The following is an 18922-nucleotide window of genomic DNA, read 5'->3' on the forward strand; positions in this document are numbered from 1 at the left end:
CACTCTATAAAAAGATGTAGAGAGATGAATTTGAAGAGTTTCCTCTTTAATAATTCTCACCCTGTATCGTGGCAAATTCACCCACTACAGGTTGAAGCAAGGGAAAAAAGATATGCTTTCCCCCTCCTCCAGGAACTGACTCATTCTTCCCCAGCCGAACTCTCGCGAGACTCACGCTTGCCTTGTAAACGCGATGTCCTTTCGGGCGCTGGTAGTTCTTCTATCAGCGCGGCCGTGGGGGAAGGGGGTGAAGAGAGAGAACAAGGGGAGGTCACCAGGCACAATGACTGACAGGGGCCTTGAACCAATGAAACCAACCCAAGTCAGGAGTTAATCCAATACCGCGGTGGGGTAGGCGTGGCCTCGTCGGCGACTGATTGATCCCAGCCTTGGCGACGGCGTTCAGTCGGAGCGAGAACATTCTAGAGGTAAGTCATCGGCGGCCATTACAGCCCTGCCCCTCCCCCTCCTTTCGCGCTCTCTTTCTCTCTCTCCCCCCCCTTTTTTTTTAAAAAAACACCCTAATGCTACCGCCGCGGCAGGTTTCGGCTGTGTGCGCGCGCGTCTCCCCGCCCCCTGCGCGTGCGCGCGCCCCCGCCACCAATCTAACAATGCTGCCTCAGCTGATTGTATTTCCCTCCCGGCAGAGTAACCGGCTCGGCTGCTCCCGCTGCTCCCGCCCGCCTCAGGACGCTCGGACCCCCCTCCCCTCTCCTGGCGGTTGCGGCGTCCGCCTCCTCCGCCCTCGATCACCGGATATAAGACACACAAATACATATTAAAAGGAAGGACAAAAAAAAAACCCAACGTCCGGGTGCTCGGTGATACCCCATCATTGCCATCGTTTCTCCTCACACCAATTCGGCTTCGTCGCAGCCCCGGGCGAGCAGCGTTGGGTTTATGTCTGTATTGGACGAAAACGGTAAGTGTGAGGGAGACAAGGACGACGACGGTTGGACATACGGGGAATTGTGTGGCGGTGGGAGGGGCTCCCGTTTCTCCTGCGGGAATATTGGCGCGGTGGGGGGGGGCGGGAGGAGGGAGAATCGGCGTCGAGGAGGGCTGCTGAGGGTGGGAGTCGAAAGGCACCGTGGGGCTGGAGACCGCGCAGATGCCTTCATGAGGGAGTGAAGGGGGGAGGAGAAGAAAGGGCTTTGGGCAACGAGGGTGCCAGTAATGGGGCAGAGGCTGCGCCTTAATACGGCGCCATTAAAAAAAACCACAAAAGCCCCTGCTCGTTATCTCCGCGGGTTGGGGGAGGGGTATGCGGGGGTGGGTTGCGAGGCGGCGAGAGAAGATGCCGCGGCCCTCCCGCGTCTCGAACAACACGCCTTCAGCCTGGGGGGGGCGATTTTAGAAAGGTGGGGGCTATGTGTTGAAGTGGGGGGATAAGAGGAGGGGGACTTAAGACGGTGGTGGCTGTTCCTCTTCTGGCGCGCTTGCGTCTCTATACCCCCCGCGGGCGCGGACTACTCCACAAGATGGCGGCTGCCAGGTCTTCCGCGCCTCCTTCCTCGTGATGCTGGGCGAAGGGAGGGGCAGCGGGGAGGGACCGCCCGCGATGGGGGGGGCGGGGAAGTGGAGGGAGTGCGCGCTCTGTGGCGCAGTTCCTAAACCCGCAGCGCGAGGAGGCGGAGAGCTGCTCGGTCTCGATGTCGCTCGCGTTCCCCGGGGTTCAGAAAGTGACGGGAGGAGGGGGGGAGGGAGGGAAGAGGAGAAGCGCTTGCGCGGCACGGCGTCGCCGCCGCCGCCGCCTGGTATTTGGGGCTGACTCAGTGCTTAATTGCTGCAGTTCTGAGTCATTCCGACGCTGGGGCGAAGGGGAGGTGGGTTTTTTTAAAGAGGAAGTGCCGCTTGTACGCGACCGACTTGTGTGTGAATGGCTTTTCTCCCGAGCGGGTAAAAACATTGTGTTTTCTTCTTCTTCCCAAAGTGCGTAGTAGTAGGCTTTTTTCCCCTCCCCCATTTTTTTTTTACTTCAAGATGCTTATTTCTCTGTTGATATTTCTGCTGCTGCAGGGACATGTTTAGATCATGTGGGTGGAGTTGGGATGGGATAGGAAAATTCCGTGCTTGAAACAGCCTCAGCTGGTGTTAGGCTGATTTGGGGAGAAAACTATTTTGGTGAGGGAATTGGGTAATTAGATAGTTCACATAAGTTTTAGTGTCTGTGATTAAGTCATGGAAGGCCCTAGGCTTTTTGTGTGTGTGGTCTTGTGTGGTCTATTGGCTCCCCTCCATTCCCAAAGTTTGCTAAGAGAGACTTCAATAGTACAGGTTGTATCTAATGTTAGTCCTACTCAGAGTAAACCCATTGAAATTGTTGGGCATGACTAAATTAGGTCCATTAACTTCAATGGATCTGCACTGGGTAGGAATTTGGCTACAACCCTAGTTGTCTTTTCATTTGAATGGCTCTCTTACTGAAACCTAGTGGTAGGTGTTAATATTAACTAGTGCAAGGTCTGAATGTTAGTTTGCTATATGGCTGTAGAGTAACTATGCAGTGAAATGTGACAAGCAGTTACTGTTACAAAGTCCAGAAATAGTTGGTCTGCAACATAAGTGGCATATAGTTATATCATGTTCACAGTGCTCTGGACACAAGCAGGCATAATTCAGTGTTGCATTATTTCTGCAGATGTTTGGTTTTGGTTTTAATATCTTACCTGGCTTGTTTATCAGGCTGCTTAATGATCAAGTAGAGGTTTTCTTTATAGAACTTGTATAGTTCTTAATATAGAAAAAGTAAGTGGTTCTTTGTAATTGTTTAAAGGCACAAAAGGTGGCTGCTCTGATTAAGAAAGTAAAAATCAACCTCTTGTTCACACATAATAATATTCTGGGATGATGAATAGAACAAGTTAACAAATGACATGTTAGTAAAGTTGAACTAGTTACAAAAACTGGTTTTCAAGCAGTATCTATTGGCATTTATTGTGGATATTATGCATGTAAGACCAAAAGTGTTGTTGAAACTAAATCTTATTTTCTTAACCTTGCAGAGCTGTTGCGCAGCCATTGGTACCTGTATTGGGGAAATATAGCATACAAGCAAGAACCTCACAGGCTCAGTGGCGAAAAATTTTTCATGTCAGAGACCGAGAACTCTTGCAGTCGTTTATGTCATCACGTCTTCTCCAGACAGAAGATACCAAAAAGTTGCAATCAAAGATCTCTCCATCTTATTGATAAAGCTACTAATAAGCCAAAATGTCTGTCAATGTCAACCGCAGTGTTTCAGATCAGTTCTATCGGTACAAAATGCCCCGTCTGATTGCCAAGGTAGTTGCTGCACTATTTAACCTTCTGAAGACTTAGCTTGAATTTCACCTTATTTAAAATTCCTGAAACCTAAGATTTGTCACTTGAATTGGATTAAATAAGTATGTTTAACCAAACTTTTCTTCCTAGGTTGAGGGCAAAGGAAATGGGATAAAGACAGTTATAGTCAACATGGTTGACGTTGCAAAGGCGCTTAATCGGCCTCCTACGTGTAAGTTGATGCATAGCATTTTTCCTCTAAGGCTTCCTCCTCTTAATACTACAAAAACGTGCATATGTCTTTTGTTTTACTCTGCAAATTTGGCTTGTACAGAAAAATCAGGCCATGTTCTGATTGGTCATCCTTTGAACTCTGAGGTCCAAATGTATTGGCAATTGCTGTGCTGCTGCCACTGCATCGGCCTATATGCACAGCCATGTCTTTTTGCTTCATGAAACCAGTAGTAACCCCTAAGATAGAAAAGAAATAGCTATTTCTGTGGCTTGACATAGTGGACAATGGTCAGTAAGTGGTGCCGCTAAAAGGCTACATAGTGTATTGCTATTGTGAGGGAATTTTAAAACTGGTCTTAAGATTGAGAATAAGACACTGGGTAAAAATAATTACTGTTTCTAATGTAGCAATAACTTGTTAATGTTTTGAACATAAATTGGGATGGGAAGAGATATGTGGTAGAGCCTTATGACTTTTTTTTCTCTTGAAAGATCCCACCAAATTTTTTGGTTGTGAGCTGGGAGCGCAGACCCAGTTTGATGTTAAGAATGACCGTTACATTGTCAATGGATCTCATGAGGCGAATAAGCTACAAGACATGTTGGATGGGTTCATTAAAAAATTTGTTCTCTGTCCTGAGTGTGAGAATCCTGAAACTGATCTGGTAGGTATTGCTTTTAAGAATGTTAAGTTCTATACGCAATTGTTTCCTTACAATGTATAATATAATTCCCAAGGCACTGCCTGAAGGCATGTGGTGCAGCAATCTGGTTGACATTGAACAGTTCTGTGTCTAGTTGGTGTCAGGATAGGAGGCTGCCTGAAAACCCCATGTGCACTGCTGTAAGTTCTTCCATTAAAGAAAGCCAGGATATAAACAATAGCTGAGCTTGGACTTCAGTTGTAAGATAGCTTTCCTGGCAATACTTTTTGCTCCTGTACTTGTACCAGGGAACACAGTATTTGAAGTTACATAATTGAATCTACAATCCTATACTTTGACAGCTAGAAGTCTTGATGAACTCACTGGGATGTCTGAGTATAGGGATTGGGCTGTCCATCTTGAATTTTAAACTGACAGCACAGTTCCTATAAATTAAGTAGTTAACTATTATAATCCCAAAGTCTAGTATCAAGTTCACAATGTCAAGATTTTGTCTCTTAAGAATATAAATCACACCTAGAAAATCATAAGTCACTGGAATCCTTTCCACAATGTAATTGGTGTTAGTTTGCTGTGTGAGAAGGGGATAGTTTGTGTAGTGTCTGATGGGCTCTTCGTCTGCCTCATTAATTTCTGTCTCAGACCATTTGGGGCTGCAGTGTGGAAGTCGGTACTTGAACTTGAAAGCAGATGCTTCAGGCTTCCCCAATGTGGTCTCCCGATGTTTTGGACTAAAATTCCCATTATCCCTCACCAGCCATAGCCAGTGTGGCCAGTGATGGAACTTGTAGCCCCAGACATCTACAAGGCACCACCTCAGAGAAGACTAGTATACAAGATTCACTGGCTACCATCAGTGTAACACAGCTGCTCTTCCTTCAGTTCTTTAAACCTAAAAATAACTCTTCTGCTGAGGTATTGCCTGCTTGGGGTGGGGGCAAGCATCAGTCCTTAGAAAACTTGGCATCTCTGCCTTGCCTTGCAGAGGGGCCTCTGGTGTGGCACCATTCTGAGAAGGTCTTAGGGCTTCGGAAAAAGAAGTATCCCTTCCTGAACTCAAAGACCCTTGTAATGGTGCCACACCAAAGGGAGGTGAAGCTCTTTTGCAAGGAAGGATGACCTTTGAATTAATTTCCCTCCTCTTTTTCTACTGCTGTAAAGCGGATATGCTGGAACACTCCCCTCACTTCCTGAGTGCATGTATCTCTTTGCTTGTGTGTATGCCCTCTTCAATGAGTGTGTGTTATGTGGCCATTGGCCATACCTGCCATTGGCATGGAGGTATGGCCATCTTGCTTTGTGGCCCTTGAACCAAAAAAGGTTAGCTGCTCCTAGCTTATAAGTAGCAATTAAATTTCATCTTACTTAGCCTTTTGTATTGAGATAATTAAGAAGGTGGAATTAAATCTACTTCTCTTCATTTACAGCATGTCAATCCTAAGAAACAAACTATTGGTAACTCTTGCAAAGCCTGCGGCTATCGAGGCATGCTTGACACAAACCATAAACTCTGCACGTTCATCCTCAAAAACCCACCTGGTAAGTGAATGCATTTTTGCTGGTTTTGGTACTGGCCTGTACAAAAAGAGCAAATGGAAACATTTTCTACTTAGAACAGATGCCAGACTGACTGGAACCTTTTAAGCTGCAGAGAGAGAATTTGAATTGATACAATGTAACCGTTGCTAAATTATGTTGGTGGGAAACGGTGCTTCAAAGCTATTTAATGCAAGCAACACTCTGTGGCAGATAACTAGTTGTCTGCCTCAATTTAAGCTTGCTATAGAAAGCATAGTCTGACCTATTCCAGTGGTCTCTAGGTGAGGTCATCTGTTATATAGACTCTAACATCCTTTTCATCGCTAGTATTCTTCATGAGGAAATGCTTGGTATGCTGTAGTCCATATGAGACGACTGCCTTCTAGTTTAGCAGTATTGCCACTGAGAGTGCTTCTGAAAGTACTTCCACTTGTAACTACAAAATGCTGGCCAAGCATTGCCAACATTTCAGGCTATGCTGCATCTTATGGTGTAAGACACATGATTAGCAGTAGCACCCTCTTTATGTTCACTTGGAGTTGATTTTGTCGAAGTTTCTTTTGGTGTCTGACTCTCAGAAAGTCAAATGTTTGCTGTGTGTCCATTCTAAAGACAGCCTTACAGTCTTAGCTTTCTCTTGAACTACTACCCTAAAACGTGGCTTAACGGTCTTGTCAGAATCTGATTCATTTGAAACAGAGATCATTCCCACCCCAAAACAGTGAAGTAAAACCTTTTAAACTATAATTAGAAGTGTTGGCTAGCTGTGACTGATACTGAAAGTTAGCAAAACATCATACGCAAAACATCAGACAAAGGTTTGAAAGCAGCTGTTGAATGGAGATTTGTTAATGTTTGCAGAGAGCAGTGAGACTGGTACAGGCAAGAAAGAGAAAGACAAGAAGAATAGAAAGGGCAAAGATAAAGAGAATGGTTCTGTGTCTACTACTGAGACATCATCGCCACAGTCAGGACCACCAGAAGAACTTAGTCCTCCAAATGTGGTAAGCAGACATGGTCAAATCTGAATGAGTGAGAAATGTCTTGGTCAGAACATTGCTATCTGAAGCCATTACTTTCTTATAAGTGAAGTGTGTGTGTAGAATTGGTGTATCAAAATGGTTCTTGCTAGTGCATTAATATTCTCACCTGGTTCATTAACCATCCTTGCTCTTCAGGATGAAGATGATGATGATGACTGGGGTGAAGACACAACTGAAGAAGCCCAAAGGCGCAGAATGGATGAAATCAGTGATCATGCAAAAGTTCTCACACTCACTGATGACCTAGAAAGGACTGTTGAAGAAAGAGTTAATATACTATTTGACTTTGTTAAGGTAAAGAAACATATTAGTGTGCTCCTATCAAAACTTCCCAAATTCCCCCTCACTTCATGTAATTTGCAGATTGAAATGGCTTAAGCTCATACTAGAACTGAGGAAGCATCCAAACTAGGAAATGTGGTAGTAATGGGTGACTTCAACTACCCGGACATAGACTGGCCGCATATGTGTTCCAGTCATGACAAAGAAGCAAAGTTTCTAGATTTTCTAAATGACTATTCCCTAGACCAGTTGGTCATGGAACCGGCCAGAGGGACGGCAACCCTGGACTTAATCCTCAGTGGGGACCGGGACCTGGTGCGAGATGTAAGTGTTGTTGAACCAATTGGGAGCAGTGACCACAGTGCTATTAAATTAAACATACATGTAACTGGCCAATTGCCAAGAAAATCCAACACGGTCACATTTGACTTCAAAAGAGGAAACTTCACAAAAATGAGGGGATTGGTAAAAAGAAAGCTGAAAAACAAAGTCCAGAGGGTCACATCACTGGAAAATGCTTGGAAGTTGTTTAAAAACACTATATTAGAAGCTCAACTGGAGTGCATACCGCAGTTCAGAGAAGGTACCGCCAGGGCCAAGAAGATGCCAGCATGGTTAACGAGCAAAGTCAAGGAAGCTCTTAGAGGCAAAAAGTCTTCAGAAAATGGAAGTCTTGTCCGAATGAAGAAAATAAAAAAGAACACAAACTCTGGCAAAAGAAATGCAAGAAGACAATAAGGGATGCTAAAAAAGAATTTGAGGAGCACATTGCTAAGAACATAAAAACCAACAACAAAAAATTCTATCAATACATTCAAAGCAGGAGACCATCTAGGGAGGCGAGTGGACCCTTGGATGATAAGGGAGTCCAAGGTGTACTAAAGAACGATAAGGAGATTGCAGAGAAGCTAAATGAATTCTTTGCATCTGTCTTCACAGTGGAAGATATAGGGCAGATCCCTGAACCTGAACTAACATTTGCAGGAAGGGATTCTGAGGAACTGAGACAAATAGTGGTAACGAGAGAGGAGGTTCTAGGCTTAATGGACAATATAAAAACTGACAAATCACCGGGCCCGGATGGCATCCACCCGAGAGTTCTCAAAGAACTCAGAAGTGAAATTGCTGATCTGCTAACTAAAATATGTAACTTGTCCCTCGGGTCCTCCTCCGTGCCTGAGGACTGGAAATTGGCAAATGTAACGCCAATCTTCAAAAAGGGATCCAGAGGGGATCCCGGAAATTACAGGCCAGTTAGCTTAACTTCTGTCCCTGGAAAACTGGTAGGAAGTATTATTAAAGCTAGATTAACTAAGCACATAGAAGAACAAGTCTTGTTGAAGCAGAGCCAGCATGGCTTCTGCAAGGGAAAGTCCTGTCTCAGTAACCTATTAGAATTCTTTGAGAGTGTCAACAAGCATATAGATAGAGGTGATCCAGTGGACATAGTGTACTTAGACTTTCAAAAAGCGTTTGACAAGGTACCTCACCAAAGGCTTCTGAGGAAGCTTAGCAGTCATGGAATAAGAGGAGAGGTCCTCTTGTGGATAAGGAATTGCTTAAGAAGCAGAAAGCAGAGAGTAGGAATCAACGGACAGTTCTCCCAATGGAGGGCTGTAGAAAGTGGAGTCCCTCAAGGATCGGTATTGGGACCTGTACTTTTCAACTTGTTCATTAATGACCTAGAATTAGGAGTGAGCAGTGAAGTGGCCAAGTTTGCTGACGACGCTAAATTGTTCAGGGTTGTTAAAACAAAAAGGGATTGCGAAGAGCTCCAAAAAGACCTCTCCAAACTGAGTGAATGGGCGGAAAAATGGCAAATGCAATTCAATATAAACAAGTGTAAAATTATGTATATTGGAGCAAAAAATCTGAATTTCACATATACGGTCATGGGGTCTGAACTGGCGGTGACCGACCAGGAGAGAGACCTCAGGGTTGTAGTGGACAGCATGATGAAAATGTCGACCCAGTGTGTGGCAGCTGTGAAAAAGGCAAATTCCATGCTAGGGATAATTAGGAAAGGTATTGAAAATAAAGCAGCCAATATCATAATTGGAAGATTGTTGGAAGATTCAGGACAGACAAAAGGAAGTACTTCTTTACTCAGCGCATAGTTAAACTATGGAATTTGCTCCCACAAGATGCAGTAATGGCCACCAGCTTGGACGGCTTTAAAAGAAGATTAGACAAATTCATGGAGGACAGGGCTATCAATGGCTACTAGCCGTGATGGCTGTGCTGTGCCACCCTAGTCACGAGGCAGCATGCTTCTGAAAACCAGTTGCCGGAAGCCTCAGGAAGGGAGAGTGTTCTTGCACTCGGGTCCTGCTTGCGGGCTTCCCCCAGGCCCCTGGTTGGCCACTGTGAGAACAGGATGCTGGACTAGATGGCCACTGGCCTGATCCAGCAGGCTCTTCTTATGTTCTTATGTTCATAATGCCGTTGTATAAATCTATGGTGCAGCTGCATTTGGAATACTGTGTACAGTTCTGGTCGCCTCATCTCAAAAATGATATTACAGATTTAGAAAACGTTCAGAAGAGGGCAACCAGAATGATCAAGGGGATGGAGCGACTCCCTTACGAGGAAAGGTTGCAGCATTTGGGGCTTTTTAGTTTAGAGAAAAGGCGGGTCAGAGGAGACATGATAGAAGTGTATAAAATTATGCATGGCATTGAGAAAGTGGATAGAGAAAAGTTCTTCTCCCTCTCTCATAATACTAGAACTCGTGGACATTCAAAGAAGCTGAATGTTGGAAGATTCAGGACAGACAAAAGGAAGTACTTCTTTACTCAGCGCATAGTTAAACTATGGAATTTGCTCCCACAAGATGCAGTAATGGCCACCAGCTTGGATGGCTTTAAAAGAAGATTAGACAAATTCATGGAGGACAGGGCTATCAATGGCTACTAGCCGTGATGGCTGTGCTGTGCCACCCTAGTCAGAGGCAGCATGCTTCTGAAAACCAGTTGCCGGAAGCCTCAGGAGGGGAGAGTGTTCTTGCACTCGGGTCCTGCTTGCGGGCTTCCCCCAGGCCCCTGGTTGGCCACTGTGAGAACAGGATGCTGGACTAGATGGCCACTGGCCTGATCCAGCAGGCTCTTCTTATGTTCTTATGTTCATAATGCCGCTGTATAAATCTATGGTGCAGCTGCATTTGGAATACTGTGTACAGTTCTGGTCGCCTCATCTCAAAAATGATATTACAGATTTAGAAAACGTTCAGAAGAGGGCAACCAGAATGATCAAGGGGATGGAGCGACTCCCTTACGAGGAAAGGTTGCAGCATTTGGGGCTTTTTAGTTTAGAGAAAAGGCGGGTCAGAGGAGACATGATAGAAGTGTATAAAATTATGCATGGCATTGAGAAAGTGGATAGAGAAAAGTTCTTCTCCCTCTCTCATAATACTAGAACTCGTGGACATTCAAAGAAGCTGAATGTTGGAAGATTCAGGACAGACAAAAGGAAGTACTTCTTTACTCAGCGCATAGTTAAACTATGGAATTTGCTCCCACAAGATGCAGTAATGGCCACCAGCTTGGATGGCTTTAAAAGAAGATTAGACAAATTCATGGAGGACAGGGCTATCAATGGCTACTAGCCGTGATGGCTGTGCTGTGCCACCCTAGTCAGAGGCAGCATGCTTCTGAAAACCAGTTGCCGGAAGCCTCAGGAGGGGAGAGTGTTCTTGCACTCGGGTCCTGCTTGCGGGCTTCCCCCAGGCACCTGGTTGGCCACTGTGAGAACAGGATGCTGGACTAGATGGGCCACTGGCCTGATCCAGCAGGCTCTTCTTATGTTGTTCTTATGTTTAACTATTAAATAATTTGGTAGCCTAAGTGCATACATAGACAGTATGGTTGCAAGTATAGTAGTGTTTGATTTTAAGCAAAACTGCTTTCTGTTTTCAGAAAAAGAAGGAAGAAGGTGTCATAGAGACTTCTGATAAAGATATTGTGGCAGAAGCAGAAAGACTGGATGTCAAAGCTATGGGTCCCCTAGTATTGACTGAAGTCCTCTTTGATGATAAGATAAGAGAACAGATAAAGAAGTACAGGCGGCATTTCTTGCGTGTGAGTTCTACCAGTCATTTATCAAATGACTAAAACATGGTGAGGTGGGGGAAAAACCAGCTATGTATCTGCAAGCTGTATTCTGTTTCGATAGCTGATCTATTTGTATTGATGTTTGTCTGGCATTTCCACTGCTCCTGTAAATTAGTTCCAAAAAGCTCCTATCTTCCAAAAATCTTTACTTGTAAGTGGTGGCTGGCAGAAAATGCATGGAGCCTGTGGCAGCCCCTCTTATAGGAGCAAGTGGGTAAAGCTAACACAGTGGACTGGTAGAGAAGGCATACAACACCAGCCTGGTTAGTCTTTCTGCTGGACACAGGAGACAAAGTCCCTGCTGAGTTGCATCACTGGGTGCAGAGAAGGTAAAGCAACATCCTCTACCACAATATAAAAATCAAGTGGGATGCCAGAGACCGGAGTGATTCCTGACCCTCTTGCAGCTCATTTATTTGCCTTAGTTGAATTCTTCGTTGCCTTTGCCAATCGGATGAATGGTTAATAAGGCTGGTTTACACAAATTAATTTCTGTTTCCTAATCCATCTCCATTCATCTCATAGTTCTGCCACAACAACAAGAAAGCTCAAAGATACCTCCTTCATGGCTTGGAGTGTGTGGTAGCCATGCATCAGTCTCAGCTGATTTCTAAAATTCCACATATCCTGAAGGAAATGTATGATGCGGATCTTCTGGAAGAAGAGGTCATTCTGAGCTGGGCGGAAAAGGTCAGTATTAGTACATAGCAAGATAAATCTTTCACATAATCCATGCCTGTTCTTTCCATGGAGATTATGGCCTGTGAATACTGTGACTGCGCTGCAGGAGTTTTGCTTCTTAGTGGAACTATGAGCTTAATATCCAATAATTTTTTTTATCAAGGAAGGCTTATCAATACTCTAGCAAGTTTAAGAAGGGTAGTAGGAGATTGTATTCTGAAAAGGGGGTGTAGGTGGAAGAACATAGGTAGGACCCTCCCTTGCCCTAGGGGATGGGGTATGTGTGAGAGAAAGATGTGGTGAGCAGCTAACAAATGAAAATGTAGGTGGCATTCTGTGGCTTGTAGGAAGCAGGCTGTGTTCTGCAGTGCATGTTCCAAGGCAGTAGTTTTTCCTTAGAAGTGTTAGGATTGTTCTGAGGTAGTGCTGTAGAGTTTATAAACATATGCACCTTATTCAGATTTTGAATTCCCCCTCATGGGGTTAGAATTGTATGAGGAGAGAGCAGAGAGAAACTGGCTGGTTCCACTCCTCCATATCTACAGAAGGGAGTCTGCTGAACTTGTTGATGTTCCCTGAACAAACATTTTTCCAACAATAAATCGAGGGAAATGGGAGAAAGGTCAGGGCCAGCCAGTGCATCCCCGCTCTCCAGAGATCTGGTGAGAGAAAATACCCAGATTCAAAGTTAAACCTGCAAACAAAGCAAGGAAGGTCTATATCCAAAAGGGCAGAGCTGCCAGCATAAAATACCCTTAAAAAATACACACAGAGAGCAAACTTCAAATTCGTTGGGCAACTTTCTAAAAATTAAACTAATGTTGGAAAATACCTTTTTATACTCTTTCCCCCTGTTTTTTTAAGTATTTATGCAACTTCTACTTCTGAATCGCAGATGAACCTAGACTTGAATATGTTAAATGGGACCAGTTGTGTATTAAACATTGTGGTGGGGAAACAACTCTGCATAGTTGTGCAATCTAATCTAAAGTTATCAAACTGATGACATATTACCTGGATTGACTACTAACTTAAGTCAGTCATCTCTTACAGGCCTCAAAGAAATACGTCTCTAAAGAGCTTGCCAAAGAAATTCGTGTCAAAGCAGAGCCCTTCATTAAATGGCTGAAAGAAGCTGAAGAGGAGTCATCTGGTAATGAGGAAGAGGAGGATGAGGATGAAAATATTGAGGTAAGACTAATGGTGATTATCTAAAGGAGTTGTTTGCATGTGTTAAAAGCTTAGTTGTTTTTTTAAAAAAAAAAATCTATAGCCCTAACCTACGGACGCCTACTTTTGAAGTCCTAGATTCTCAAAAACCATCTGGAATATGGCAGCTTAGTTTAACAAAAAAGAGTAAGTATTTGCATAAATTGGAATTGTGAATATTGGGTTATACTACCAGAGTGGTGGCAAAACTTCAGAAGTGCAGCACCAGTGAAATGCATGGTAGTACCATTGTAGAGGTACAGCACTGTGTAAATAAAGAGAGCATAGAAATTAATTTGAAACATGGGATTTCTTACTCCTATACAGGCATATTTGCTGTAGTAATCATCTACATTAAAAATACCTCAAGCCTGTGAGACTTCATTGCATTAACGAAACCTGCCTATTCTTGCAGGTGGTGTACTCCAAGACAGCCAGTGTACCTAAAGTTGAAACTGTGAAGCCTGCAAACAACAAGGAAGATGACATTGATATTGATGCTATTTAAAGTGGATCAATCTAGTTTCCAGTGTTACAGTGCATACCTCTCTCAGCATCTCTTGCCAGAAGTGCAACATGCGTGCACAAGATACAATAGCTAAGCAATCGTGCTACATTTCTTGAACTCAAATGTATCTTACCATGATTGGTATTGTAACTAAGCTTAACCGATGAGAGGAGTTAATACACCAGCAAACTGATCAAAGTTTGCACAAGCATGTTTCTTTTAAACTTTGTCTTGGACATAAATACTTGGAGCACATTTATACAGTTGTGAAAATAAAGGATTTGGTTTTGGAATCTTCCATCATTACATGTTCCTGGTACTTTCTGACAGACTAATATGGCAAAGAAACAATCTAGAATGGGACTCTTGATAAGGCCTAATCTGGCTTGCCGTGGTCATGGGGTGTGTCTAGTCTCCACCAGCACAGCTTCTCTGAATGTCTCTGCTTCCTCACGTAAATGAATTGTTGCCAAACGTGGGGAGTACTGTACTATTTTGCCACCATGCCTGACCCTTGGGCAGCCTTTCCCTCATGCCATACTAACAGCAGTTATTAAACCCTTGTATGTGAAGATTTTCTAGTTAATGAGGTGAAGATTTTTCTAATTAATGAGGTGTTAAGCAAAAATGTGACCAAAGATTCTTCTCCCTGATCGTTTGTATCTTAAGGAACAGATGTCTGTCTTACATTTTGGTCCAGTGTACGTAACTTGTAATACCTGTCATTCACTTACAAGTTGCTGTTGCATTCTCAAAAGTATTTGAGCCAAGGAAATTATGGGGGGGGGGAGTCTATATAAACTCAATCAGGTCTTTAACTCTACTTCCACATCCATTTGGTTCTAACCTGTTACTCAATTTTTTAAAAAGTGAATAAAGAATTTCCTAACAAAGGGAGAATGGTGGGTCTCCTGGCAGAGATGAGACTGGAAAAAAAATGCGTAGCAACTGCTACTGCTGCACACTCGAGACTTTCATGTTTTGCTCCACCCCAGAAGAGTTTGCTAACTTGGGATATACAGGTGCCAGACCTCTTCCAGCTATAGAAGATTGACTTCTGGGGAAATTCCTTGTAAGTGAAACAAGTCTGCATAAACTTCTATCCCACCTTTCTAGAAGGAGCCCAGGGCAGCAAACAAAACACTAAAAAAAACTTGAAAAACTTCAAACAAAACATCCTAAAACATTTTAAAAATACCTTTTTAAAAAGATATTTAAATACCTTAAAAAGCAGTTTCCAAAACAGATGCAAACTGGGATAAGGTCTCTGCTTAAATGGCTTGTTGAAAGAGGAAGGTCTTTAGTAGGTGCTGAAACAACCTGCCTAATATATTAAAGAAGAGAATTCCAAAGGGTAGGTGCCACAACACTAAAGGTCTGCTTCTTGTGTTGTGTAAAGCAGACCCCTTGCCCTTGCCTGCAGAGCTCAGTGATCAACTGGGTATGTAAGGAGTAAGATGATCATTCAGGTATCCATCTCCCAAGGTGTGTAGGGCTTAGTACACCAAAACCAGCACTTTGAACTTCGCCTGTCAGTACAATTCTTTCAGCATGACATGGTGATACCCTGCCACAGTTAGCAGTCATGCTGTTGCATTGTGCACCAGCTACAGTTTCCAGACCAACCTCTGATATGTACATGAAAAGTGTCGCCTTCATGCACAATTTTTGTGTAGGTGCCATTTTGCCTTTATAAACTCGAGAACTGCAAAATATTCAGTGACAATAGATTTTACATACTAAAAGTATCAGGTTCCAGCTCCAATCCTGTGTACACCTAGAAGTACATCTCACTAAATTTGGAGCCAACTAGTTGAATAGACAGGTACAGGATTGTGCTATGAAAAACCCATCTGGAGACCCAACAGCTTTGTCCTAAATGTTCTTGTGACAAGGCTAATATACAATTACTATCCTAAAGAATTTCCACTGCAATTTACTAGTTTAATCAAAGTAAATAAAATACCAGCTTTTATATGAAAATTCCTGTGGCTGGTGTTGAACTAACGCATCCCCCACAGCACAAGGATTTCCACTTGCAAAATGAGACTTTCCCCCATCTCTACCTACGCCCACTCCGTATCTGCTCTGCAGGGTTGGGTTTAACCCCAAGAACAGATTTGAGGGGGAGGGGGAAGTCCCATAAGCCTTTGCTGGCAGGGCTCACTTGGTACTACCATTGGATGCACTGCATTATTCAGGAACTTTATAGTACAGTGGCAGGTATTGAGATATGGGAGATTGCTAACTTGTGCTCACAGATGAAAGAATGGATTGTCAACTAGGACCTTCATGGTTCTCAGTTTACTACAAGGAGTTACATGCATAATATTGAAAGCTGAATCTTTGTTGTCAAGCAACCCTGTAGGGCCCAGGACCACCTCTGCAGCATAGTGTTATGGTTTTTCATAGTCTGCAACCATAACAAGGCCCGATGATCCGTAGTCACTGTGAATCTTCGTCCCCACACGTATGGGCGCAACTTGTTCAGTCCCCACACGACCGCTAGGCACTCCTTCTGGACCGACGAATAGTTTTTCTCCCTCGGCGTCAGCTTGCGACTCAGGTACGCCACTGGATGTCTGGTGCCTTCTCTCTCCTGTAGCAAGACGACTCCCAGCGCCAGGTCCGACGCATCTGTAGCCACGATTAATGGTTTCTCATAGTCTGGTGCTATTAATATGGGTCCTTGGCACAAGGCTTGCTTCAGTAGATCAAAAGCCTTCTGACATTCATCCATCCATACCACACGCTCAGAACACTTCTTCTTTGTTAATTCATGCAAGGGGGTTGTTATTTCCCCAAAATTTCTCACAAACTTCCTATAAAATCCAGCCACACCCAGAAATGCCCTTACTTGTTTTTTGGTTAAGGGGATCGGCCACGCTTGTATTGCCTCCACCTTGCTCCATAAGGGGGTGATTTTCCCACTGCCCACCTTATGTCCTAAATAGAATACTTCCTTTAGTCCAAACTGGCATTTCTTAGCTTTTATTGTGAGGCCTGCTTTTCTTAAGGCCTCCAATACTATTGTCAGGTGTTGGACATGCTCAGGCACCAACTTGCTAAAAATGGCCACGTCATCGATATAGGCCACTGCAAAATCTGACATGCCTCGCAACACAGTATTGATTAGCCTCTGAAATGAACTTGGTGAGTTTCTTAGTCCCATGGGTAAGGTCACAAACTCATATAACCCATCTGGTGTACTGAAGGCAGTTTTGGCTCTGGATTGCTCGTCTAGTTCCATTTGCTAAAATCCTTTACAGAGATCTAGTGTAGAGATAATGGTTGCTGCCCCCAATAACTCTAACATTGCGTCTACCCTAGGCATAGGATACGCATCTGGGACAGTAATTTTATTGATTAGCCGATAATCAATGCAAAACCTTGTCGTTCCATCTTTTTTCGGAACCAGGACAATACTTGAGGCCCAGGGACTGATGGATTCCCTGATCACTCCTAATTCCAGCATATCTTCCACCTCCTTTTTGATCTCATTCAAAACTTTCCCATTCACACAGTACGGAACAGATCTGATTGGGGCATGATCTCCAGTATCAATGGAATGTATAACTATACTGGTTCGGCCAGGTTTGTTGCTAAAGAGATTCCTATAGGTTTTCAAAACTCTCAGAATCTCTTCTTTTACTTCCTCCTTCACCTCCTCTGACCATTCCACTTGATCTACCCCTCCTTTGTCTTTGCTTTCCTGTACCAAATCTGGAAGTTCAGGCCCACTTCCCTCAGGGAATAAGGTAACTTGCAACACCTGTGCATCCCTGGTATGGTAAGGCTTCAACATATTTACATGAACCACTTTGCTTTTGTTTAATTGGTCTGTGGTGATTACATACGTCACTGTCAAGCCTTTCTCTGATGGTATATGGTCCTTCCCAGTTAGCCTGTAATTTGTCATGTTTCCTGGGTATGAACGCCATAACCATATCTCCCACATCATACACACGTTCCCTGGCTGTTCTGTCATACCAGTAACTTTGCTTCTGCTGAGCTTGACTGAGATTCTCTTTCACCACTTCCATCATTTGTTTCACTGGTTCACATTCATCCTTTCTCTCAGCAGGCATCCACAGTCTATATAAAATCCCATTCTCACACACAACTTGATTCCTCAGTTTGTCAGTGAAAGGAATCTGTTGGGTCAGAGCTTGTTCCTTTATTTGATTCAAACTGATATCTTTATGCAGCTCTTCCCTGAATTGCTCTGCCTCTTCTCCAGAGATCAGCTGATACAGTTTGTCTCCTTCAGCAGGCCTGCTAGTGGTTGCTATGGTGACCTGAGGCTGGTTAACAGATTCCACCCTGTTTGTTTCAGCCCCCCTTAATATGGCTTCTTTTCTCTGCCAATTTGCTGTCTGGTCACTACATATATCTTTCCTTGGGCTCCCATTACATCTCTTCCCAGTATTACTGGTTCTTGTTGCTGGGCATTAATGCCTACTTTATATCGGCCCTCTCGGCCTCTCCAAGTCATTTCCACCAGGGCCACAGGCAAACTTTCTGGTTGACCCCTCACTCCTTGGATAGTCACAGTTTCCTGAGGTAATATTACCTCAGATTTTATTAAATCTGGCCTCAGTAATGTCTGAGCGGCACCAGTATCAAGCAATGCCCAATAAGTTGCCCCTTGTACACTCACTTCCTCTCTCAGACTTGAATCAAGGTCTGTTACTTCTGTCCAGTTTATCTGGCAGAACTGAACCTTTTTCGCTGTTTCTAAAGCCTTGGGCTCTGTTTTCACTGCCCTTGTCTGAGCAGGATTACTAATGGGGTTGGCAACCTCACATTGAAAACGTAGGTGCCCCGGTCTACCACATTTGTAGCATAATTTCTCCTCACTTTTAGGGTACACAGATCCACTCTGGGGTGTCCTGTGCCCTTCAGATTTTACTGGAGGACTCACTCTCTGTGGTATCACATCCCTTCTGCCAGCATTATATGGTCTGGGTTTAAAATCTCTTGATGTTTTCCCCACCCAGCCAGTTCTGTTGGAGGCGAAGTGATCCGCCATCTCTGTGGCCTCCTGCACAGATGTAGGGGAACGGTCTTTGACCAGGAGCCTTATTTCTGGTGGTAACTGATGGTATAATTGATCCAATATCATGAGGTTTTTCACCTCCTCCACAGACTGAGCTTTTGCACTTGTCAGCCATTTCCCAAATATGTCCATCAGTTTTGCCCCCAGCTCCACGAAAGACCTCCCTGTCTGTATCTGGCAGTTTCTGAAAAGCTTTCTAAAATAATCAGGCCCCAGTCTGAATCTTTTAAACACTGCTTCTTTGAATTCAGCATAGGTGACGGGCCTGTCTGAGGGGAAATATTGGTATACCTCAGCCAATTCCCCTTTGATCAGATTTGATAAATACT

General features: G+C 43.9%; 1 protein-coding gene and 1 non-coding gene across 4 annotated transcripts; both read left to right on the forward strand.

Annotated features, from left to right (window-relative positions):
• The first annotated feature begins 319 nt into the window (after positions 1-319).
• EIF5 (eukaryotic translation initiation factor 5) lies at positions 320-13832 on the forward strand. 3 transcript variants are annotated; one of them, XM_061612236.1, is made up of 12 exons: positions 320-428; positions 648-922; positions 3006-3285; positions 3415-3496; positions 3991-4163; positions 5591-5702; positions 6564-6706; positions 6881-7039; positions 10942-11103; positions 11662-11826; positions 12871-13008; positions 13442-13832. In XM_061612236.1, the coding sequence occupies exons 3-12, from the start codon at positions 3214-3216 to the stop codon at positions 13532-13534; spliced, it is 1299 nt and encodes a 432-aa protein (XP_061468220.1). In that variant the 5' UTR covers positions 320-428; positions 648-922; positions 3006-3213; the 3' UTR covers positions 13535-13832. The 3 variants fall into 3 exon arrangements, with proteins under 3 accessions (XP_061468220.1, XP_061468222.1, XP_061468221.1); XM_061612238.1 differs by lacking the exons at positions 320-428; positions 648-922 and adding an exon at positions 1339-1361; XM_061612237.1 differs by lacking the exons at positions 320-428; positions 648-922 and adding an exon at positions 1778-1899.
• On the forward strand, positions 5894-6015 carry LOC133378650 (small nucleolar RNA SNORA28). Its single transcript, XR_009761083.1, has one exon. It is a non-coding gene; the product is annotated as a small nucleolar RNA SNORA28 (small nucleolar RNA).
• Positions 13833-18922: the final 5090 nt, after the last annotated feature.

Source organism: Rhineura floridana, chromosome 2 (assembly GCF_030035675.1).
Source record: "Rhineura floridana isolate rRhiFlo1 chromosome 2, rRhiFlo1.hap2, whole genome shotgun sequence".
NCBI classification, from domain to species: Eukaryota; Metazoa; Chordata; class Lepidosauria; order Squamata; family Rhineuridae; genus Rhineura; species Rhineura floridana.